This window comes from Dasypus novemcinctus, chromosome 21, assembly GCF_030445035.2.
Source record: "Dasypus novemcinctus isolate mDasNov1 chromosome 21, mDasNov1.1.hap2, whole genome shotgun sequence".
NCBI lineage: Eukaryota > Metazoa > Chordata > Mammalia > Cingulata > Dasypodidae > Dasypus > Dasypus novemcinctus.
Window position 1 is genome coordinate 62,042,287 of NC_080693.1, and position 23,597 is coordinate 62,065,883.

Sequence of the window (23,597 nt, forward strand, 5' to 3'; positions counted from 1 at the left end):
GTTTCCTTTTCCCGACAGAACTGCGGCTCTAGGCGATAGGGGAGAGGGCGGAGGAGGCGACTGTGCTTTGTGATTGGCTGAGTGGTCCGTGGCCGTTGGGGTGGGAAAAGGCTGTAGAGGGCTGCTGAGTTTTCCTCAGACCTGAGGCGAGGACACAAGCACCCTGGAAGGGAACGAGGAACCCAAGGTGTGACAGAAGACTCTGGAGCGAAGCTAAGGAGCCGGTTTATGGCAACTGTGAAAAGTCCAGGTGTCCAAAAAGGGTTCTAAAAATGGACAGACCCGGGAGGCCAAGAGTGGTCTCCCTCAGTGACTTTCAGTTTGGAACTGTTGCCACAGAGACGATCGAAGACGCTCTGCTCCACTTGGCCCAGCAGAATGAACAAGCAGTGCAAGAAGCTGCGGGGCGGATGGGCAGCTTTAGGGAGACCCGGATTGTCGGTGTGGATGCAGGACCTGGGCGCCCGGTTTATGGGGGAGTGGGGCATCTATCTTTGAGGCACCGACCTCGAGATTTTGTTTATTCATTCAAATAATTTTTATTAGAACCTCTTGTATGCCAGGTGCTGGGGATATAGTGATGAAGAAGTCCCACCAGCACCCTACTCTTGATTTCTTCAATATGAATACTTACTATTGGCATTACCTGGGATAGAAAGATGAAATAGAGAGATACAGTCCTTGCTTGCAAACTATGTGCAATCTTTGGGGGGATATTAGGACAAATACATGATTAAGTACAAGTGGGGTGAGATAAGTGACATAAGAGGTAAAACAAGATTTTTTTAAAAAAGTGATAGGGTGAGGTGAGGGTAGGAAGAATTAAGGGACTCCTCCACGAATCATGGCATTTGAGGTGGACCTTGAAGGATGACATTTTGATTGGTGAGGTGGAGGGGAGGGCAGCATTTCTACCAAAAGGGGATAGCATGAGTGAAGCTGTAGAGGTAGGAAAACTGAGGGTAAGTGTGTGTACAATGTAGCCCAGGTTGACCAGAGCATGTGTAAGAGTCATCGTTATTAAGACTGGGAAGGTAGTTTGGGGGCATTCCAAGTGGGACTTTGACTGTCAAGGTGGGGAGTTTATACTGGGTTTACTAGGAAAAGGCTTTTGAATAAGGGAGTTATATGACTGTAATCTTTGCTTTAGAAAAATTATTCTAGAGGAAGGTTGTGATGGAAAGGATGGATTGGATTAGAGAAAGCTAGAAGGTAGGTAGACCAGTGGGGTCTGTGTCAGGGGTCTAGGTAATATGGAAGAGGGAGTGACAAGGGAGGACAGATTTAAAATGTTTCAGAGGTAAAATTTAGGGTTCTGCAATGGATGATTAAGAAATGAAGGCAAAGATGACTATGCCAAAGGATTGAGCCTCAGAGACTGGGAGTGTAATGGTGCCATTAACAGAAACACAAGCACCCATATATTAAAATAAATAAAACAGGAGAAAACTTGACTTTTGTTTGGGACAGATAATAGCCTTGGTTTTTGGATCTATTCAGTTTAAGGTGCTGGCAGACCATCTAGAGGAAGGTTTCTGGCCGGCTGTTTAAAAAGGTAGGTCAGGAAAGAGATCAGAACTAGAGATAAAGGTTTAGGAGTCATCTCCATAATTACATTGTTGAAACATGGCAGAGGATGAGCTCCTAGAGGGAGAAAAGAGAAACAAGTCAAGGACAATCCCTTGGGGAGCATTTTGTGTTCAGGGAATTGGAGTAGGAAGAAGAGTCATGACAGAGATAAAAGGGATGGTTGGGAGGTAGGAACAGGACCAAGACACCTTGGAAGCCAACAGAAGAGGTTCAAAAAGGATGATGGTTGGCAGTTTCAAATGCTTCAGGGATATCACAGGAATGAGGATTGCAAAAAGGTCATGATATTTAACAATTTAGAAATATTTGCTTTGAGACAGTCATTTCAGCAAGCTGGAAAAGATGGAAGCCAAATTGCAGAAAATGAGTATGTGAATGATGAGGATGCAGCAGGTTTAGCCTAGGCTTTTAAGAAATTTTAAGTGAAGGGAAGAAGAGAAGCCCTAGTTTCAGAGGGTAGAAGGGGAGGGCCTTAGTTAATAGCAGATCTGAGTATGTTTGCAAGCTGACCAGTGGCCAGCGAGAGGTGTAACCTCATTAATTCCACCTAAACCAAGCTCAGTTTTCTTGGCAAATTAAAGTGGAAAAGAGAAACAATTGCCCAGAGAATTCAGACCCAAGCTAAAACAAACCAAGCAAGTACACACCTACCCACAAAGTACAAAACAATGAAATAAAGCCTAACCTTCAGCAAATAAAAGAACTGGCTAATAACGTATAATTACATAGCCTAGGGGTATTTTGCTGATTGCTTAAAATAATTATTTTCTTCATTGGACATTGCTAGGAGGGCAGTGGTCTCTGTAAGGAGCAGGCTGTTGAACTGTCTTGTGCTAGTTTGACTTTTTGTTGCTGTTTCTTAAATAGCTCTTTTCCTTAAGAATGTCAGATTTTCTCCGAAGATATATGGTTATTTGACTATCTGTAATTCTTTCCTGATCAAAGCTAAAAGTTCTGAGGTCTTGAAGAGCTATCTTCATTTACCCTTATTTCTACCCTCTAATGATACTGCAAGCTAAACAGAATTTTATCTGGGGCTGTTCTTTCAGAGAAACAGAGGCGGCTTAAAATCTTGCCAAGGTATTTTGTCCTTCCCATCTTCCCAATAACTTATTTCCCCCCAAAATTGGGCTATGTTCCCTGATTTAGGGGCTGTTTCTTCAAAACAAGCCACTCTCCAGTAACAAACTTGCTCTTGGGGAGAAGCTCAGCCACCACAGATTTACCTAACAAACTGGTAGTGGAGAGACAGTGTCCAGCTGCAAGGTGAATCATGTTTGTAAAGCAACGGGATTCTCCAGAGGGTGGTTATTAAACAAACAGTGTCATAAAGAACATTGAATCTCCAGAAGGGATCTTTCTGTTCCTGCCAACATTCCACTGAAAACTGAATGTAGGGGTTAGGTTTTTCATCCATCCAAGTCTTTCTTAAAGCTAGAAGTTCCCAGCATGGTGCAGAGGCCAAGAAGACCAGCTGGGTGTATTTGCATGTAACTAGCCGAGGCTTTTATCAGCTGAGACCCACCTGAAGGCTCAAAGGTCACTGAGGGGGCTTGGTGGACCCTTGGCTTTGACATTTCAGCCAGCCTCCTTTCTGTGCCTCTAATGTCCCTATTGGCAGCAAAAGAAACTAAGCTTAGCTATGATTGTTTCAGTATCATCTTACTCACCTCCTCACCTTCCCTTGGTCCCATCATGGCTTTTTTATACAACGCCAAGAGCTCACAGAGTGGTTGTGAATTAGGCTCTTCTTTCCTATTTTGGCAGAGTTTGTTTTTCTCCTGTCTGAGCAATGGTGTCTGGAGAAATCCGTGAGCTACCAGGCTGTAGAAATCCTAGAAAGGTAAAGCCCTGAGCAAAAGGTATCTATGAGAATGGCTAATGGACCCAAATCTTTAAGTGCTAGCTACGCTTTACCTGGAAGCCTGGTTTGGCATCCTCTCTATTTCACTTGTAATTGTAAGTTTCTTGTACACCAATGTATTTTTTTTATTTTTAAAGATTTTTATTTATTTATTTAATCCCCCACCCCCCGCCCCCGGTTGTCTGTTCTCTGTGTCTATTTGCTGCGGTCTTGTTTCTTTGTCTGCTTCTGTTGTCCTCAGCAGCACGGGAAGTGTGGGCGGCGCCATTCCTGGGCAGGGTGCACTTTCTTTCGCGCTGGGCGGCTCTCGTGGGGCTCCCCTACGCGGGGGACACCCCTGCTGGCAGGGCACTTCTTGCGCGCATCAGCACTGCTCATGGGCCAGCTCCACACGGGTCAACGAGGCCCGGGGTTTGAACTGCGGACCTCCCATGTAGTAGACGGACGCCCTAACCACTGGGCCAAGTCCGTTTCCCCACCGATATATTTTGGAGAGGATAAAATGTAGCAGAGTTTGAAGCACAAACTTCTTATAGTTGTGTATGGATTGTTTACTCTCACCTTCCTTTCCTTACAGGTTTATGGTTACGCAGGCAGAGAACATCTGCAGGCAAGCCACACTTCAGCTGAGAAATAATGAGAAGACAGAGTCTCAGAATTGGAGGGCTCTGAAAGAGCAGCTTTTTAACAAGTTTATCCTACGTCTTGTGTCCTGTGTTCAGCTGGCAAGCAAGCTTTCCTTTCACTACAAAGTAAGGAGCTTGGGTTGTTCATGGACATCTGAGTGTTAGGAAGAAACAAGCTCATGCAAAGGTTGCTGTGAGAAGCTTACTTCTAAGCAAGGTGCTACTACTCACAGGGAAATTCCAGAGTGCAGCTATGCTTCCTTAGCATACCTCCTAAACACACACACATACACACATAGTCACACAGAGGCAGTTATTAAGTAGCCTGGAGTTCTGTTCGCAAAGTATAATTGCTGGACAGATGCCATCATTCATACAGGTCACCTTTCCTCCCCTTGAACGCAAGGACAGTTTATATAAGGTGCCTGAATTGCCAACATACCTATCAGCATTAAAGGCAAACAATTATATTTATAAAGGATAAAATGCCTCCGCATCACCACCTAATGCCTGTACAGTAAAATATCATTGCCTTATTGAATTTTATCTTCTATGGCCAGATGCTGCACTAGATGCCACAGCTACAACAGTAAAAGTACTGTTTGTGCTCTTGGGGAGCAGATGTAGCTCAAGTGGTTAAGCACCTGCTTCCCAGGTTTGAGGTCCTGGGTTCAATCCCCAGTACCTCCTAAAAAGAACAAAAAACAAAAACAACAACTGTTCTCTCAAGAAGTGCTCTGACAAATATAAACATGGAGGGCTATGGTTGTACCTCATCAGCCTTGGAGAGTCAAGGAAGTGTTTTTTTAGAGTAAATGACTTCTTGAGGGAGATGGGTGGATCCTAAGGACAAAGGAGAAGACTTAGGGAAAGCAAGGACAGAAGGGGGGGAAAGGAAGGACGAGCCAGGTATAGGAAACAGTATATGTAGCAGCTTGGAAGGGGAGAGCATGATGGCATTGGGGAATTGTAAGTAATTGTAAGGGGTAATTATCAAGAGAGAAGACTGGAGATGAAGGCATGGACTGGACTATGAAGGGTTTTATATACTAGGACAAGGTGTATGATCTTTTTTTGTTTGTTTTTCTTTGCTCAGATAATCAGCAACATCACAGTTCTGAATTTTCTCCAAGCTCTAGGGTATCTATACACTAAAGAAGAACTGCTGGAATCGGAGCTTGATGTTTTGAAGTCCCTGAACTTCCAAATCAATCTGCCTACTCCCCTGGCATATGTGGAGATGCTCCTGGAAGTTTTAGGTACTTTACTAAGTATGTCAGGGAACACGGATTGGAGTTTTCCCTAGTAGGCAATAAAAAAATGTGCCCAGGGGTTAGGGGACAGTGGGCAGAACCTGCCAATATGGAACAGCAGGAATCCCAGTGTCTCTGGATGGTTGAGGAAGTTGTCCTCTTTGGCACTTTTCAGGGAAAGTAACTCAGAGGTCTTGGGAGTTGGTTTCTACTTGGAGTCACTAGACACTCTCCTTTATTCAGGATCAAAGAGTTGATTTTATAGAGGGCCAGGATAAGAGAGGAACAAACAAATATAATTTAATTACATATATATACTGTAGATAGAGATTTCGTGATCTCTCCCTTTGTCCTTTAAAACTGGCCTCCAGCCAAAGTTTTCTTATAATAGAACATAGTATCCAGGAAGCACATTAGAAGCACAATAGCTTTATATCACCTGACAACTGTGATTATGATCAGAGAAGACCCACTTTTAATGCTCCTCTCCATGCTCACATTCCATCTAGGATACAATGGCTGTTTGGTCCCAGCCACACAGCTGCATTCAACCTGCCTGACCCTGCTCGACCTGGTGTACCTTCTGCGTGAACCCATATATGAGAGCCTGCTGAGGGCTTCAATTGAGAACTCTACACCCAGTCAGCTGCAAGGGTAAGGCAACTCCTATAGAATATACTCCTTCTAGAAACAGGAAATGGTGGACAGACCACAAAACCTTGGGGAATAGAATTAGCCTGCTTTTAGGCATGTAGGCCACAGATAGCCCACACAGTTACCTAGTTCTTAATTAACTTCCAGTGTGTATCTTGGATGCAGGTGCCTGAGCCCAATCAGCAAAACTTGAAAGATTTTTACATTTAAATTTAACTTATTTATTATTGCCGGTGGGAAAGCAAAATGTTACTGGCAATTTGGAAGACCTTGACAGTCTCCGAACATAACTAAACAAGACATAATTCAGCAATCATACTCCTAATTTTTCCAAATGAGTTGAAAATTTATGTCCACAAAGAACATCGAGCAACTAATGTTTATAGAGTCATTGTTAATAACTGTAAAAAATTGGGAGCAATCAAGATGTCTTCAAATGGATGAATGGATAAACATATTCTAGTACTTCCATTCACTTGAGTTGTAGTACTATTCAGCAGTAAAAACAAAGGAACTGTCAAGTAAAAAAAAAAAAGGAGGAACCATAAACACATACTGCTGAGTGAAAGAATCAAATATGAAAAAAGCCACTACTATGTAATCCAACCAAATGACATTTAGGAAAAGTCTAAACTATAAAGACCATTAAATATTGGTGGTTGCCAGCGGTTGGGGTGAAGGAGGATGTAGAGATGTAGTACATGTCAGACAGTGAATGTATTCTATAAGATAATTTAATGGTGGATACATGACATTATGCATTTGTTAAAACCCATAGAATTGTGCAACACAGAGAGAAACATCATGTAATCTATGGATTTTAGTTAATAATAATGTATCAATATTAGTTCATCAACTATACACACTACCCACACTAATGCCAGATGCTAAAATAGAGAAACTGTGTAGAGGAGGTATATGGAAATTCTCTACAAATTCTGCTCAATTTTTCTGTAAACCTAAAAGTGCTCTAAAAATAAAGCCTATTAATTGAAAAATGAAACCTCATGGTCTACCTCTTTCCACTCTATGCAACTTTGGTTGCATCCATATTTTGACTATTGTGAATAATGCAGCTATAAACATTGGTATACAAAAAAAATTAACTTATTTCAAGTAATTAACATACATTTTTCTCCAGTTCTTCCTTTACAGCTGCTTGTGACTTGAGATTACTGGCTTGCTTTTATAGCCATGTAGGGAAAAAATCCAATCACAGAATCACAGGATTGTAATTTGCACAAGTGTTTGTTTACTGTAAAGTCAGATTGTTAAAAGGCCTCACAATTACATTCATTTGGGAGCAGATGGAACAACAAAAGTCCTATAAACCATTCAGACTGTAGGGTTGTGTTTTAACCCCATTGCCTTGGGGGGATAGGGGAAGAAGGGGTCAATTAGCTATGATTTGACTTTTTTCTTCCATGTCTAAAAAATCCAAAATATCAATATTAACAACTCATAGTTGAAGGCCCATGACCTTAGGATTTGGAAGATCAAGTCTCATTCTAGCACCAAAATTAATATGGTTTCAATCCTTCAGGGAAAAGTTTATTTCAGTGAAGGAAGACTTCATGCTTTTGGCAGTAGGAATCATTGCAGCGAGTGCTTTCATCCAAAACCACGAGTGTTGGAACCAGGTATGTATCACTGCGCAGGACAACTTGGTTAGATTTTATTTAATAGAAAGCTTTCCCTAATTAGTTAAAGTAAAGAAGAAGGCAACCTACAAATCTAAATGCCAATGCTAAGACCCAGGATTGGATAAATGAGCAGGATTTGTGTAGGGAAAAACTAGGGTAGGAGCTAAAAGTTCTCCAGCTTTCCTCTCATGAAGTGAAATTATAAATGGAGGGCTAAGTTTAGCTTATTTCCCTTTATAATGATGACCCGCTATTATGTTAAAGTATGCAATAAGTATGCGTGCTCCTAAAGAGAAAATGCCAAGGCCAAAATCTCCCTCTCACATTTCAGAGAACCTATCTCCAGCAGAGGGAAATGTCTAGCACAATGTTTTCTTGCTAACAATATCAGGGTAAAGGTATCCTAATGAAATTTTGCTACTGGTAAACACTGTAGTTTGTATTTAATCTTCCTTGTAAGTTTAAAAAAAAAAACAAACTAAAAAATTTACATGTGCCTTGAGAGAGCATCCCAAGAACTGTATTTGTGCCCTAACACATGTTGAGATTATTTAATACTAAGAAATCCATCTCTATTTCTGAAGGTTGTGGGGCATTTGCAGAGCATCACTGGCATTGCTTTGGAGAGCATTGCCGAGTTCTCGTATGCAATCCTAACTCACAGCGTGGGAGCAAACACTCCGGAGGCACAGCAGCCTGTTCCCCACCTGGTGGCCAGAGCTCTGAGGGCTGCTGCTTCCTCCAACACATGAGGCAGGCTGAATCCACCAAATATAAACAGCCTTCCATCACTGCACGCATCCCTCCCTTTGTTTATGTTCATTACTCAGGGTACAAAAGTTCCAAGAATCTTTTGAACTGTATTTGTGTTCCAATGTCATGCTTATTTTTCTGAATCAGAGAAAGAGTTAAGGTGGACAAATGTGTCCTTTTGTTGTATCAGACTGAAAATGTCTAGGAATCAGGAGGAGAATATTAGTGAAGTGGTTTCATTTTTATTTCACAAGATATTTATGGGTTTTCTTTCACTGTTAAATTTCATTAAAGAGAGAACATCAAACATGGAGTTTAGTATTAAGCAGGGACTCCAAAACCCAGACCATTGGAGTGACCTTGTCTGAGCATCAAGGAGGTAGCCTTATATTTCCCTTTAAAGTTAGTATAGGGAGCGGGAGTAGCTAAGTGGTTGAGCACATGCTTTGCATGTATAAGGTCCCAGGTTCAATCCCCAGCACCTCCTAAAATAAACTAAAAATTAAAAATCAAGTTAGTTTAACATCTCTGCTCCATTATTGAGATCTACACAAATAGGGCATCCTATTAACTGTCTATTTTCACTAGGGTTTTGTTTTTAAATATGTTTAAACAGAATTTCCACATAGCTGCACTTGAACTCAGTTCTACCAGAATACAAAGTGTTTCAATTCAGTTAAAGAAAAACCCAAGAATGCACCTCCAGTTATCAGACTGCAGCATATCTTTTATTACAAATAATTAAATCTCTCCAGAACACCTCAAATAGTATCAAACACCATATGATAGCTCTAACACAGAGCAGAGTAAGCATTCAGTACTAGAACCAAGAAGTATTAAATTTCAAGCTTCTGATCATATCACGTGGTGACCAAGCAAAGCTTATATGTCATTTTCCCATGTTTTCCAACTGTGTCTCTCACACATCTTAATTATCTCAGTAGAAAGATGTTTCTATTTCATACTGTAAATGCAGGAAGTTGAAAGAGATAAAATCCAGTGAGAACACACCAATCTCAATTCAATTCTTAGTTAAAAAACAATCAAACTTAAACTAGTTGTTCTGAGGGAAAGGAAGGCATGAGATTAAGAATCAAAACTATGACAAGACTGGGTGGCTATATATGGCATATTGTAGCTCTGGAAACTGTCATATGATATTTTAAATAAAGTAGCTTTTGTAGTTTTTTTTGTTTTTTTGGTACTATAAACGTGCTCTTTAATATTACCCAATTTTGATTTAAAACTTTTTTTTTTTGCAAACAAAACATGAAACCTTTAAAGGCAAACATCTCCCTAAAGAAAAGTCATTTATTATAAAACTGTGAGGATACCCAGGCAAGACCCCACTTAAGATTCGTCAGCATGAACTTGAGAGCTTTTGTCCACTGTTCCTCAGAGTTAAACTGGGTTTTGATGGAATAGGATCCGCCGCTGCCTCCTGTGTCTTCAATCTTGCCTTTCTCCACATCCATCCTGCAGATGGGCACAGCAGAGCTCATTAGTAACTGAGATCTGAGTTAAGTCAGCTCAGGCAAATGGGCAGGGACTTGCTCATGGGACCATTCACGTCATTTTATCTATTAAAGAACTCTTGGCAAGGAACGGGTAGTGTATTTTGGATTTGCTTGAAAGCCAAAAATCAAGAAGGCTGTCACAAGAGCCTCATTGTCATTGCAGAGTACAGGAACAGGACACACACCCAAACAGATGAGAAAGACTGGAGCAAGGGCTAAATGAGGGTTACAGTACTCCTCACTGTTTTTCCAGGCATCCTTGAGCTCATGAGGAAAGAAAGGAGGCAGAAGAAAGGAAATGCTTTGTTTTGGGGTGAACAGAAGCAGCTCAGCCTTACTCCCTTGAACTAAGGCTTTCATCTATTACTAGACTCCTTGACCAAAGAAAGTATTTCTGTATATTTCCAGGGGCTTCAGGAAAAACCTTCTGGAAACTGGAGTGTAGGCAGGTTTGGGTTCTGTGCCAATAAAATCCCCCAAACCATCTAAGACAAACACTCTTTCCCTCCAGGGACCAGTGGTAACATTTTGACCTGCTTACAATGTTGGATTGGACTTCGCCGACAAACAAATATGATTTTGCACCATTTTCTACTTTCCCACCATCTATACAATGCTTTGCCTCCATTCTTCTCCTTCAGTTCTGCTCAATTTGGTTCTACTATAGGTTCATTCAGCTTTGGGGGACACTGACCTGTAAGGAAGACAAAAACGTGTCTCGCCTTTCTCAACTTCTTCTTTGAATTGCTGCACACAGTCCAGGAAAGCCACCATTGCATGATCAAACTTGTTGTCCCAAAAAAACCGCAACCCCCCAGAACAGTATAATGGTAGCTCCTGCCCAAGAAAAGAGAAGTGGCTGTCAATGTGGCACCAAGACAGGCTACCAGAGATTGTTCCCAATTCTATCATCTCTCAAGTTGTGTTCTAGTAGTACTCCATTGGAAATAAAAAAACTGTGGTTGGTTTGGGAGCAGATATAGCTCAAGTGGTTGAGCACCTGCTTCCCAGTATGAGGTCCCGGGTCTGATCGCCGGTACCTCCTAAAAAACAAACACTGTGGTTGGATTCTATTTTCCATAACTCAATAAACGGCAATAACCTTGGGCAAATAACTATAACTTGAGACAGTTTCACCACCAATGGAAATGTACAAAATAACCATGCCACGGTGATCCCTTCCCTTCCTTGCGCATACCTACTCCCCTGATCTGCCCGTATCCCTTCTCAACAAACTGTAAAAACCAAATTTTTTTCTAGAGGCTCCGAAGAGCTAGTCTTGAACTTACTACAGACATTGAATCTTTAGAAGTGTGTAAGAAATACACTGTCTAAGAAATAAAGAATGCCAATATCAAAACTAAACCAGTTAACTTGTTTGGAGATATAAGAAATCTATATTCCAGTGAAAATGGAGTTTGTTAGAGTACCTTAGATTTGTCTGTCAGAGACTCCAGATAGGAATGGTTTCCATAGGGAACAAGTCGATACCTAAAATGGAGATGCAGACAGAGATGGATAAAGGACTTTCTAAAGTGATTACTGGGAAGTTATAACCCAGTGATTTCCAATTTTTATTGTACCCAAGAACTTCTTTTATTATTCCCAGGGCTCTCCCCTCAGGTCCCCAAAGGCTCCATGTTTTAAATGATTTTGTTTACCCAACAAACATGTATCATATGATTGCCTGGGGGAAGGGGGGCTTTTGTGTACAAATGTGTGTTTTAGATCAGACTTAACAAAGGAAATCTGAAAATAGCTTGAGGGACACTAAGGTCCTGGAGACCCTAGGTAGGAAACCACTACCATGGTCCTGCAGCATAGTAACTGCTTGATCAGAAGAAAAAGTGAGGGGAAAATCAGAAGCTGACAGTCTCCACCCAAAGAAAACTCCTAGTTTGGTGGGGGTAAGGGCTTTTGCCAAAGTAGAGAGTAGTACCAGGCTGGAGAAACAGATTATATGAAAGACACCACACCCAGAAAAGGACTACATTTCCTACCTCTGAAATTTCAGACCCATCTTATTGGCCAGGGCATGAAGCAGCAACACTGTCTGGCCCCAAGCAGCATTAATCTCATTCCATTCCACAGGAACACTGGGCAGGCGACCCAGTCTGAAGTTGTTGATCGTGCCAAATTGTCCACTGTGCCTGTAGAGGAAGATAGAAGGGCAAGGAAAAAAACAGAGAACTTAAAACTTTGCAACTTTTGGGACTTCTGTTCTTACTCAAAACCTGAATAAATCTCTCTCCTTATCTTCAGATTCATATATCCCAAACTCTACTTGGCACTTTAAATACATGTCCAAAACCTGAGTCATCATCTTTGCCCTTACTGCTCAGAAACCAAAGTAGAAATTTGGGTGTTCTCCCTGAATCTACCCTATTCCTCCCCCAAATCACCAATCTCTGTTGATTTTATCTGATTTTATCTCTTAAATCTCTTAAACCTGTCAATGCCACTACCCTATGTTTTCTGTTTAGATTCCCTCTCGCCTCTCCTTACCAACAATAATGTTCCTTCCACCAAGTTGCCGGTAAAGCTAGCATCAAAATGCAAAGGTAATTATGCCACTTCCCTGTCTCAAATGCTTCAGTGGCTCCCACTATCTTTTGGATAAAGTCCAAATCCCCTAACAAGGCCTACAAAATCCTTCAGGATCTGGTAATTCTCAGTTTCATATCCTGTCCCCTTCTCCCCTTTGCATTCAATCTCTAGTTACAATAAGCTCCTTTCAGTTTGCTGAATTCACCACTCCCTCTTTCCTGTTTCTTTGCACATGATGTTCTCTCTGCCAGGAACAATCCCCCCCTTTTCAGACTTCTTCAGGTCTCAGCTTAGACATCAACCTCCTCCAGGGAAAAACTTTCCATGTGGCCTTCCCAAATTGGGTAAAGTGCTCTTCTATGTTCCCACAGTATCCTGGGCTTACCATTACCTCACTGTATTACAACTGCCTATTACTTGTCCATCTCTTCCACGAGATTATAAACAACCAGATGGCAGGCTGTAAATTTTTTGCTGTTACCCTCCTAGTACTTAGCACAGTGCCTATCACACAGGAGAAGTGCAACAGAGATCAGTTAAATGGATGAACATCAAATGAGTTACTATATGAATGACCCTGGGGTAAGAAAACAGCACCAGGCAGATGACCAGCTTTGCATAGCTCAGACTGTTCCCTTTCCTTGGAGTGGTAGATGTCCCCAATCTGATAGAGCCTATCCCATTACAAGAAATGAAAGAAATCTAGATACCAGTCCTTTTTTCATAGGGAGGTAGGCATCCTGGCTTAATGGTCAACAGCTAGATTCCAGATATGTAGCACTTCCCCAATGCTCTTCACACTACAGCTCTCATTACCAGATATGGAAGGTTGCATTAAAGACATTCGTTTTCTTCAGCTTGTCCAGCTGCATCTGGGCATAACGCATCTGGTTTTCTACACTCTTCAGCTCGTCATCCAGTTCCAGCTGTTGTCGTTTAAATTCACTGTATTCCCTCTGATACCTGCGAGAAGCCAAGGTACCCAGTGAAGGTTGTTGGTTATGGTGCGAAAGTTTCCCTCTCACCAGCCCTCTGACTTATTCTAGTGATGATGATTCATCTAAGTACAATGTCTTTTATAACTGGCACAGATTCCAATCAGAGGAGCACACAGGCCCCAGTCCTTTTTGCCTGGGAGGGACAGAAATATCTCAAATTCCATCTGCCCAAATGCAAAAAGGTGGAGGAAACAGGACTCTTCCAAAATGGGACAAAGCACCTCTTGTATTTCTGATCTTTTCCAGAAGTGAGATAGGTAGGTTAAGAGTGGCTTCTTCCATGTATTAGTCATAACTGACCTATAGCTTCACCTCTATGTGTTTAATTGTACTTGAGATAGTTAGTATACACCTCTCCAGTGGAACTTGTATACTACTCTGTCAAAAAAAATTGTCTTTTCCCTCCTTCCTTTCTTTTCAACTAAAGGGTGGATACTCTGCCTCCTCCAGAGACAGATGGTTCTCCCAGGTCAAGAGCACTAATGAAATTTGTGATGTGAGTGGGAACTAATGTAGGTTAATATTAACTTTCCAGATGACACTGGGTTCAGTAGCTGATTTACCCAAATGAGCCCAGGCCCTATAAGATAGAGCCCTAACTAGAGCCCTGGCCTCTCCACTCTATTTAGTCTACACGCTTTCACTTAATCATACTGACTCTTCATACATAACCCTCCCAAAAAACCTCTAGAAATAACATGCAGGCCTAGAAACAACATGCAGGATCCAGAGGTGATATCCTGCTGACTGACAGCTGATTACAGCTCACAAACTACTTCTACACATTTGGCTGGAAGCTATTTCCTCTCCTTAAGGATGTGTAGCTAGAATAGGGTAGTCACTCACTGAGCTTCTTCCTGATCCAGTCTCTCAGTCTCAGCCTGGACCTTCTCGAGATTTTCTGCCACTATCTGGCGGTTCTTTTCCACATCTTCCAACTCCTGTATCAGCCTCTCTTCCTCCAGTGCCAGTTCCTTTAGCTCTATCTGCAGTTGTTCACTATCATCCTCATTCATTTGCTCTAAGATCTCCAAACAGCGTCTGCCAAGGACACAGTGAAGCATACTTACCAGAGGGAACCTGCTAGTCGTTTGCCTAAGTGAAGCACAGCTGCTGAGTAAGGGCCATGTGGTCTTAGAGCAGTAACAGTTCTAAGACCCAGATCTGTTTCTGGGCCTTGGCTCTGGGGGCACTCACTTGTAGTTCTGACACTCGTTTTCAGTGACGTTGAGCTGGGTGTCGAGCTGGTCTAAAAGAGTGTCTGTGCATTCTTCACACAGTGGGTGATCCACATCTGTCTGGCCTGACATGATGTCAAAAAGGTCCCCAGTAACCTGGAAGTATGAGAGTCAGGGAAGGGCCTCCCCCATGCTACTTGCCCAATTGCCCCTTCAACAGCCAGGCCCACTGCTTGCCAATGAAATGAGGCAGACTTGCCTTCAGTCTTCGGCTGAGGTTCTCCATGGTGCCACCATCAGATGCCTCCCCGATCAAAGTGAAGCTGTTGGCACTTTCTGTAGACATCATCCTGCAGACAGACCCCGCCCACAGGCCACATGAGGGAGCAGAGGCCTCCTCCACCTACTGCAGTGCCAGTGGCAGAGACTCTCAAGCACTGGCTGAGGGGCTTCAAGGTGTATACCCACTCCTAGCCCAACTGACCTCCCAAGGGTACCTCTCTCCCAAGGGAAGGCCATGCTGGTCTGCCACAGGGGCACTGAGCACAAAGGTTAGCCTAGATGTACTAAAGAGGGAGAGAGGACATCAAAAATTGATCAGTGTGTGTCTATAGTAGAAAAGGAAGAAGAATTAGGAAAGACCAGTTTAAAATTATACCCCTGACCAGCAACCTTTACATGTATCATCAGTGAGAACTAAGGACATGACCATTTAACAAAATTTGCCAGTTTATAACTTCTCAAAAGTCTATTTCTTCTTTCAATTAATCACTCCCTCAACTTTTCTCAATTTCTTCACCTCTTCCCACTGTTGTGAGTGGCTATAGGAAAATATCAGTACTGGATGGTGATGGGCCAGGAAGAGGAGAGAACATCTTTCTGGAAGAGCTGAAAGAGTAGGTGATAATGTAACTCCATCACCTGGCTCCAGATTTTAATTCCTAGGTTCAATTAAAAATCAAATGGCCTTCAGCAAGGGACAGGTGACTGAAAAATAGTAGGCACCTGGCTGGTGGGATGAATCTGCGAGAGACACCATCCTGACGAGTTTCAACAAATGGTTCCTGGCAAGGGAAAAAGAGAACATTAGAACTCCCAAACAGCTTCAGAACTACTTGGCTTTATTCTTGATAACCAAAGGACCTGATAAATCAGAAATTTAACAAATAGGTATTATTTAGTCAAACCTTGAATACATATGCTAAGATAGGACCTGTGGTAAAGATGCTTCCTAAGTCCCATTTGATTTTTTTTAAAAAGATTTATTTATTTATTTCTCTCCTCTTCTCCCCCCTCCCCAGTTGTCTATTCTCTGTGTCTCTCTGCTGCTGTCTTCTTGGTCCGCTTCTGTTGTTGCCAGCGGCACGGAATATGTGTTTCTTTTTGTTGCGTCATCTTGTGTCAACTCTCTGTGTGTGTTGCACCATTCCTGGGCAGGCTGCACTTTCTTTCGCTCTGGGCGGCTCTCCTTACGGGGCACACTCCTTGCGTGTGGGGCTCCCCTACACGGGGGAAACCCTGTGTGGCATGGCACTCCTTGCGCACATTAGCACTGTGCATGGGCCAGCTCTGCACTCCTTGCGCGCATTAGCACTGTGCATGGGCCAGCTCCACACGGGTCAAGGAGGCCTGGGGTTTGAACCGCGGACCTCCCATGTGGTAGACAGACGCTCTAACCACTGGGCCAAGTCTGCTGCCCCCATTTGATTTTTTGTGGCAAAGAACATTATTTCCTAATTGTGGAATTCTATTATGGTTAAATTTACATTTTCTCAATATTTAACAGTCAAGGGTAGGAGACAGAATGCCCTAAATCATGATATAGAAAAAAGCCAGATCAGACTGCCAATGAAGTTTGCCATAGCACAGAACAAAGATGATTTATATGTGCACAAACTATTTTGACATTTTGGCACTTTAAATTATCACTGATGCTATTACTTTATATATAGTTTAAAAATGAATAAATCTTTAAAAAGTGAAAAAAAAAATAAAAATGATGTGTTCTCTAACACTGACAATCCTTTCTGACTGGGGTAATCGCATAATCCATTATCCAAACTCAGATACTTTTGTTGTTGTTTTTTTTATTTTTTAAGAGGTACTGGGGATTGAACCTGGGACCTTGTACATGGGAAGCAGGCGCTCAAACCACTGAGCTACACCCACTCCCCAACTCGGATACTTTTGAGAATGGATATTAATAGTGGACAATAGATGTAAACCAGAATACCCTGGAAGGAAGACCCGGCACATAGATCATCCCATCACCAACCTAATAGGGCTTATTCTGCTCCAAATAAAGAAGAGCCTCTTCTCACATTTTTGAATGGGTTCCTCATTCGTTAACCCTGTGACCTAAAGTGCACTTCTGTATCCTGACCATTTAGAATGGCTCTTGTTAACCAGAGACTCCAAAAGTCTGAGGGCCCTATGAGCACCAAGTACCCTGCAGAAACTCAGCCTTCATTCCCACATTTTCATAGCAAATTCCCCACTTAGAATATTTACAGTTTGGGGAGGAGAAAGGAGAGGATAGTTTTATTACCTCTCCTGAGTTAGCCCCTTCCTCCTGGGTCTCTCCTTGTTTCGCCTGGGCTGTGGCAAGTAGTGGAGCTAAGGGCAAGGAAAACATGGAGTCAGAAACAGTCTTATCACAGCAGGAAGCTTATGAAAGTATGGGGAAAGAATCTGAAACATTTTCATCACCACCCCCATCTCCAACTTTCTTAGAGTACCATTTATACAAGGAAGAATCTCTTCTTTCCCTACTTCCCCCATTAAATCAGATTAAGGAATTGTTTATTTTTTTACGGCATGATAATGGTATCATGATTATGTTTTAAAGTATCTTTTAATAATACTGAAATACTTAATGGTATCTATATGTTTAGGATTTGCTTTAATATAATTCTGGGATGGGGGATGTCTGGGGCTTGTAGCTGAAACATGGCTGGATGTGTATTAATTGTTGCAGCTAAGTGATAAGTACAGGAAGTTCATTATATTTTTTGAGAATGCCCATAATAAAAGTTAATATGCCCCCTCCCCCAGAATGTCAGGCAAAGAATATGAGAAAACTTTCTGACTGGGAAGAGGAAACTGTTCTGTATTACAATGATCTGGGTTATTAAGAACTGAACATTTCAATATATGACAATTTATCTTTTAAATAAAGTCTTAAAATATAATAATTGAGTGGGTGGGGGATGAGAAAAGAGTACAGATATAGGTAACACAAGAATAGTAGAATGTTGCTAATTGTTGAAACTGAATGATGGACTTAGTATGTTTAAAAATATCAATAATGAATTAAAAATATACATTAAAAAGAGTTAAATTTTCCTCAAAGTAGAGAAATCAGGTAATAATAACAGCTAATATTTATTGAGTACTATTTGCCAAGCAAATTACTAAAGTATTTATGTGCTTTGTCATATCTGATCTTTTTTTAAATAATTTTTTTTTTTTAGGGCCAAGCATTTTGCTGAGGGTCCTCTAGGGGGTTGAGGAAGGGGTGGGGATGAGATCTGATATCAGCAAACTGGCAGGAAACTCCCGATCTTGCTGCTGCAGAAAAAACTGTCATATTTGATCTTTACAACCATCTTATAAGGTAGGCATCCTCATTTCACAGATAAAGAAACCAAGGCTTAGTGAAGTAACTTGCAAGAAATCACTCAGCTAGTAAATGAGTCAGACTTTAAACTCAAGCAGGTGACTTCAGACCCATGAACTTATAACCTGTTGCCTATTGTTTTGTTTTGTTTTTCTCCTTCTAACTTCATCTCATTTCTTGTTCTTCTTGGGATTTTGGAGTCAGATTTTAATATATTTGAGACACCTCTGCCCCACTTACCAGCCCTTGGACCAAGTCACTTAACCTCTCTGGGCCTCAATTTCTTATCTGTAAACTGATGATAAAGATGGTACTACCCCACAGAGGATGTTGTAGGGATTAAAAGAAGTGATGGATGTAATGCACTTAGCATATGGTAAGTCCTCAACAACTACCGTTTATTATTACATATATTATGTGTATATAGGAATAGGAATATTATCCTCTGCCACAGCCAGAGCAGAAAAATAAGGGCCTTTCTTTGCTAGAGAAAGCCCTCAGAAGCACAAAACGTGAGAACTCCTTCACTTTTCCCGAAATCAAAACAGGGATCCAGAGAGATGAAATGACTTTACTCGGTTCACACGGGGAAGTCCATGGCAGACTACAGATAGGCAGATGCCGACAGCTCCAAAACAGCCCATTTTGCAGTCTTGACTACCCTGATCCCAAGGGTCTCGCTGACCTGTAAGCTCCTGTATGGTGACACGGTCCAGGATCTTGAAGCTCGTGTCCAGTTTCAGGGGCTGGCTGCAGCGCTGGCACACGAAGCTCACCTGCATTGTGCTGCTGGACGTCTTAGACCCCTCCATCCCTGCGGCGGTGGAGAGGAGGCTATGTTAGGGAAAACCGGCGCCCTTGAACCCTCGGCTCAAGTCTCTTGTCTGTCTTGGTGGTGGTGGTGGTAAAGGGGAAATTTTTCACGGTTCCCACTAGAAGCACTACGGTAACAGGCAGACCTGCTTCCGGCCAAAAGAAATTTAGAGCTCGGGGACAAAGGAGGGGGTGCAATAGGGGCAGAAACGATTCCCAAGCTCCCTTCTCAGGTCCCTGCTCAACCCGCGAAGCTCTTCACCTCAGGGCCCGGAGCCCGCCACCCAGGTTCGTTCTACCGCGGGGGCACGGTGGCCTGGGGTCTGCCCCGGGGGAAGGCCTCCAGAACCCCCATCGTCCAGTTTTCAGCTATTTCCTGGACCAACAGCGGAAGACTTCTGCCTGGGACCGGACGTGACATCACCACGCCCACACGCTCTCGGGCGGTCGCGTCTAGTCCACCTGCATTCCGGCCCGACAGCGGCCCCCAGAGACTGAACTAGGAAGCGCAGCAGGCTCCCCGGGCAGAGACGCGAGGATGCAAGGGGATGTGGAAGGAGAAGGAAGCCGCTCTGTAATTCGGCCCTTTCTCAGGTTTTGTCACTCCGGAGCGGAGCCACTTTAATTTTTGAAAAATTTTTCTTTATTTTTGAAAAATTTCTCTTTAGGAGAGCCAGGCTGTCTTTCAGACACCCCCAAAGGAGCGGTAGACACAGTGGGAGGGGTGGGTGAGAAGGTTAGTTGTATTGTGTTTCATCTTAATTTTAAAAAATTCAATTAATCAGAAAAGTTTGAGAACTCCAAGATACTGAAACGTAGTATGAGGTTATAAAAAAGACACATTTTTGTGTTGGTGCAGAAATTGATCAGTGGAACACAAGAGAGTTCAAAAACAGATCCAGTGTACAGAATTTATGATGTGATGAAGGGTGTACTTCAAATCATTGGGGAAATGATCTGTTTAATAATCATGAATGGGGCCAAACAGCCATGCAGACTGTGGTCTTCTACTTCACTTTTTACACCAAAAGAAGTTACAAGTGAGTCACATAGTTAAGCATCAAAAATACAATGCTGAAGCTGCTAGATTTAGAAAGCATGAGTGAATATTTTTATAATTTTAGAGTGGAGAAAGTCTGTTTAAGCAGGTCATGAAAACTGGAAACCAAAAAATGAAAATATTGTTGAGTTTCATTCCTTAAAAATAAAAATTTTCTGAACTATCAAGGACCTTGTAAACAAAATTTTAAGAAGAAAAATATGGAAAGAGTTATAGCTCATAAGACAAAAGACAAATTTCCTTCATATACAAAACTCCATTCAATCAATAAAAATACTAATAAGCCAATAACGAAACCAGCAAAGAATGTGAAAAAGCACCTAGCAGAAACACAAATGCACATGGTTGGTCACTTAACAATGAAGTGAGTTAAACTGCAGTGAGGTAGATTTCTCATTCATGAGATTAGTAAATGTTGAAGTAGTTGATAGCATCCAGGGTTGATGAGGGTTTGGTGATCTCTCACTGTTGACTGGGAGTGTAAATTAATGTAATCTTTTTGGAGGGCAATTAGAGACAATCTGTCAATATTTAGAATGTTTGTGTTCTTTGACTCATAAATCCTTTTCCTAGAAATTTCCCCAATAGATATGTAAGTGCCCAGATATATATGTACAGGAATATTCACTGCTAAATATCATTCAGTAAATTAATTATAGTATTATTTATTCACTGAAATATTATGCAGACACTAAAAAGAATGAAATAAACATGTGGAAAGAAATTATGAAGTATTGTTCATTCATTCAACAAATGTGTTGAGAACTCACTATGTACCAAAGTTTGTTGTAGGCTCTAGGGATTCAACAGAAAGAAAAAAAAGAGAGACAGCAATCCATATCCTCATGGAACTTTACTGTAGTAGGAGAGGCAAATAGCTAAGGCAAATAAATATAGTGATAATTACTACTATATATAATATATTATATAGCAATAATTACTAAGGAGAAAAATTAAGCAGGGAAAGGAGATTTTTTAAATGTGTGTAGGTTAGGGGTGGGGTCACATTTTAGAAAGTGGCCAGGGAAAGTCTCATTAAGAAAGATTTGAATAACGACTTGAAGAGGGTGAGCCAGGAAGTCCTACATACATATATCTGAGGGAAGAGCATTCCAAACCAAAGGAACAGCAAGAGCAAAGTTCCTGAGAATAGAGAGTTCCTGAGAAATAGCAAAGAGACTGGTGGGGCTAGAGAATGGATTAGGAAAAGAGAAATAGGATATGCAATCAAAGAGGAAAGGGTATGGGGACGAGGTTGATTACCTAGGACCTACTTGAATGTAAAGCTCTGGCTTTTACTCTGAGAAAGGAAGCCAGGGTTTTGAGCAGAGTGACATGATCTGACTTGCTTTGTTTTTCTTTTTAAACAAACTTATTGAGGTATACTTTACATACAAAAAATTCAACTATTTTTAAGTGAACACTTGAATGATTTTTAGTAAATTCATCAAACTGTGCAACCATCAGCACAATCAATTTTAGAACATTTTCATCAGCCCTCAGACCAACCTGGTACATATTAGCAGCCACACCCATTTCACCCCAACCCACCTAGTCCTAGGCAACCATTAATCTACTTTCTGTCTTTAGAGATTTGCCTGTTCTGGAAATTTCATAAAAACGGAACCATACAATGTGTGGCCTTTTGTGACTGCCTTCTTTCACTTAGCATAATGTTTTCAAGGTTGCAGCACAAACCGGAACCTCGTTCCTTTTTATGACAGAATATTCTATTGACTGGATGACCACATTTTATTTATCCATTCATTAACAGATGGATATTCAGGTTATTTCCACTTTTTGGCTATTATGAATAATGCTGCTATGAGCCTTCGTGTATACATTTTCGTGTGGCCATGTTTTCATTTCTTTTGGGTATATATTAATACATAGAAGGAGATTTGTTGGGTCATATGGTAACTCTTTGTTTACTTTTTTGAGGAACTGCCAAACTGTTTTCCAAAGAGGCTGCATTGTATGAGGGTTCCAATTTCTCCACATCCTTCCCCAAACTTGTTAGTATATCTTTTTCATTACAGCCATCTTTGTGGGTGAGAAGTGGTATCTCATTGTAGTTTGGATTTGCAATTCTCTGATGGTAAATAATGTCAATCATTTTTTTCAGGTGCTTATTGGCCATTTATATACCTTCTTTGAGGCCATTCATATACCTTCTTTGATGAAATGAATTCAGATTCTTTGCCCATTTTTAAATTGACTTGTCTATTACTAATCTGTAAGAGTTCTTTATATATTCCAGATACTAACCCCTTATCAAATACATGATTTACAAGTATTCTCTCCCATTCTGTGGACTGTTCATTTTTTGATAGTGTCCTCTGAAGTAAAAAGTTTTAAATTTTGATGAAGTCCAATTTATCTATTTTTTTCTTTGTTGTTTGTGTTTTGATATCATATGCAAGAAACCATTGCCTAATCCAAGCTCATGAAGATTTATACCTAGGTTTTCTTATTAGAGTTTATTTTTTTTCAGACTTACTGTTTTCTAGCATCAGAAGAAATTTTTTTCACTTTATTTTGTACTTTTAATAACTGAAAATCTAAACAATTAAAAAGAAAACAGTTGAGTAAAATCATACATTTCTCAATTAAATGTACAAATGCATATAAATTTTTAAAAAAGATTTGTTTATTTATTTATCTCCCCTCCCCTCCCCTCCCTTCCTCTCCCCTCCACTCCCACCCCGGTTGTCTGTTCTCTGTGTCTATTTGCTGCGTCTTGTTTTTTTGTCTGCTTCTGTAAGTCAGTGGCACAGGAATCTCTGTCTCTTTTTTGTTGAGTCATCTTGTTGTGTCAGCTCTCTGTGTGTGCAGCGCCATTCCTGGGCAGGCTGCACTTTCTTTCGCACTGGGCGTCTCTCCCTACAGAGCGCACCCCTTGCGCGTGGGGCTCCCCTACGCGGGGGACACCCCTGCGTGGCGCGGCACTTCTTGTGCATATCAGCACTGTGCATGGGCCAGCTCCACACGGGTCAAGGAGGCCCAGGGTTTGAACCGCGGACCTCTCATGTGGTAGACGGATGCCCTAACCACTGGGCCAAGTCTATTTCCCCTAAATTTTTTAAAAATCATACAATAGATTACACAATATATTTGGTTCATTGTAATGCAATCTTATAGTATTTGTCCTTTTGTGTCTGGCTTGCTTCACTCAACATAATGTCCTCCAGGTTCATCCATGTTGTCATATACTTTATGACTTCATTTTTTCTTTAGCTGAATTATAATCCATCTTGTGAATACACCACAGTTTGTTTATCTATTCATCGGTTGATGGACACCTGGATTTTTCCAGCTTTTGGCTGTTGTGAATAATGCTGCTATGAAAATCAGTGTGCAGATAGATCCCTGCTCATGTCACTGCTCTCAGGTCTTCTGGGTATGTTCCCAGTAGCGTATTGCGGAATCACGTGGCAAATTTATGTGCAACCTCTTTAGGAACTGCCAAACAGTCCTCCACA

General features: G+C 41.5%; 2 protein-coding genes across 4 annotated transcripts; one reads left to right on the forward strand and one right to left on the reverse strand.

The window, feature by feature from the left end:
- The first annotated feature begins 44 nt into the window (after nucleotides 1–44).
- CNTD1 (cyclin N-terminal domain containing 1) lies at nucleotides 45–10,600 on the forward strand. 2 transcript variants are annotated; one of them, XM_058284301.1, is made up of 7 exons: nucleotides 45–441; nucleotides 3,358–3,433; nucleotides 4,032–4,206; nucleotides 5,177–5,339; nucleotides 5,843–5,987; nucleotides 7,531–7,627; nucleotides 10,412–10,600. In XM_058284301.1, the coding sequence occupies exons 1-7, from the start codon at nucleotides 273–275 to the stop codon at nucleotides 10,430–10,432; spliced, it is 846 nt and encodes a 281-aa protein (XP_058140284.1). In that variant the 5' UTR covers nucleotides 45–272; the 3' UTR covers nucleotides 10,433–10,600. The 2 variants fall into 2 exon arrangements, with proteins under 2 accessions (XP_058140284.1, XP_004484643.1); XM_004484586.4 differs by lacking the exon at nucleotides 10,412–10,600 and adding an exon at nucleotides 8,215–9,571.
- On the reverse strand, nucleotides 9,090–19,519 carry BECN1 (beclin 1). Of its 2 annotated transcripts, none has more exons than XM_071210675.1 (12): nucleotides 19,318–19,519; nucleotides 18,928–19,056; nucleotides 17,172–17,239; nucleotides 15,629–15,687; nucleotides 14,883–14,973; nucleotides 14,643–14,779; nucleotides 14,292–14,486; nucleotides 13,264–13,410; nucleotides 11,901–12,050; nucleotides 11,331–11,391; nucleotides 10,595–10,737; nucleotides 9,090–9,859 (listed from the first exon to the last, which is right to left on the reverse strand). In XM_071210675.1, the coding sequence occupies exons 2-12, from the start codon at nucleotides 19,052–19,054 to the stop codon at nucleotides 9,691–9,693; spliced, it is 1,347 nt and encodes a 448-aa protein (XP_071066776.1). In that variant the 5' UTR covers nucleotides 19,055–19,056; nucleotides 19,318–19,519; the 3' UTR covers nucleotides 9,090–9,690. The 2 variants fall into 2 exon arrangements, with proteins under 2 accessions (XP_071066776.1, XP_058140283.1); XM_058284300.2 differs by having other exon boundaries at nucleotides 14,643–14,785; nucleotides 14,889–14,973; nucleotides 19,318–19,473.
- Between the last annotated feature and the right edge of the window lie 4,078 nt (nucleotides 19,520–23,597).

What these genes read in the sequence shown, in the direction of transcription:
- CNTD1 (XM_004484586.4), top strand. Translation starts at nt 273, where the DNA reads ATGGACAGACCCGGGAGGCCAAGAGTGGTCTCCCTCAGTGACTTTCAG. An exon ending in GATGCTCCTGGAAGTTTTAG is followed by an intron (nt 5,340 to 5,842) that starts GTACTTTACTAA and finishes CATTCCATCTAG; the next exon opens with GATACAATGGCTGTTTGGTC. An exon ending in ACACCCAGTCAGCTGCAAGG is followed by an intron (nt 5,988 to 7,530) that starts GTAAGGCAACTC and finishes TCAATCCTTCAG; the next exon opens with GGAAAAGTTTATTTCAGTGA.
- BECN1 (XM_071210675.1), bottom strand. Translation starts at nt 19,054, where the DNA reads ATGGAGGGGTCTAAGACGTCCAGCAGCACAATGCAGGTGAGCTTCGTG. An exon ending in AAGGGGCTAACTCAGGAGAG is followed by an intron (nt 15,688 to 17,171) that starts GTAATAAAACTA and finishes TTCCCTTGCCAG; the next exon opens with GAACCATTTGTTGAAACTCG. An exon ending in ACCTCAGCCGAAGACTGAAG is followed by an intron (nt 14,780 to 14,882) that starts GCAAGTCTGCCT and finishes TCATACTTCCAG; the next exon opens with GTTACTGGGGACCTTTTTGA.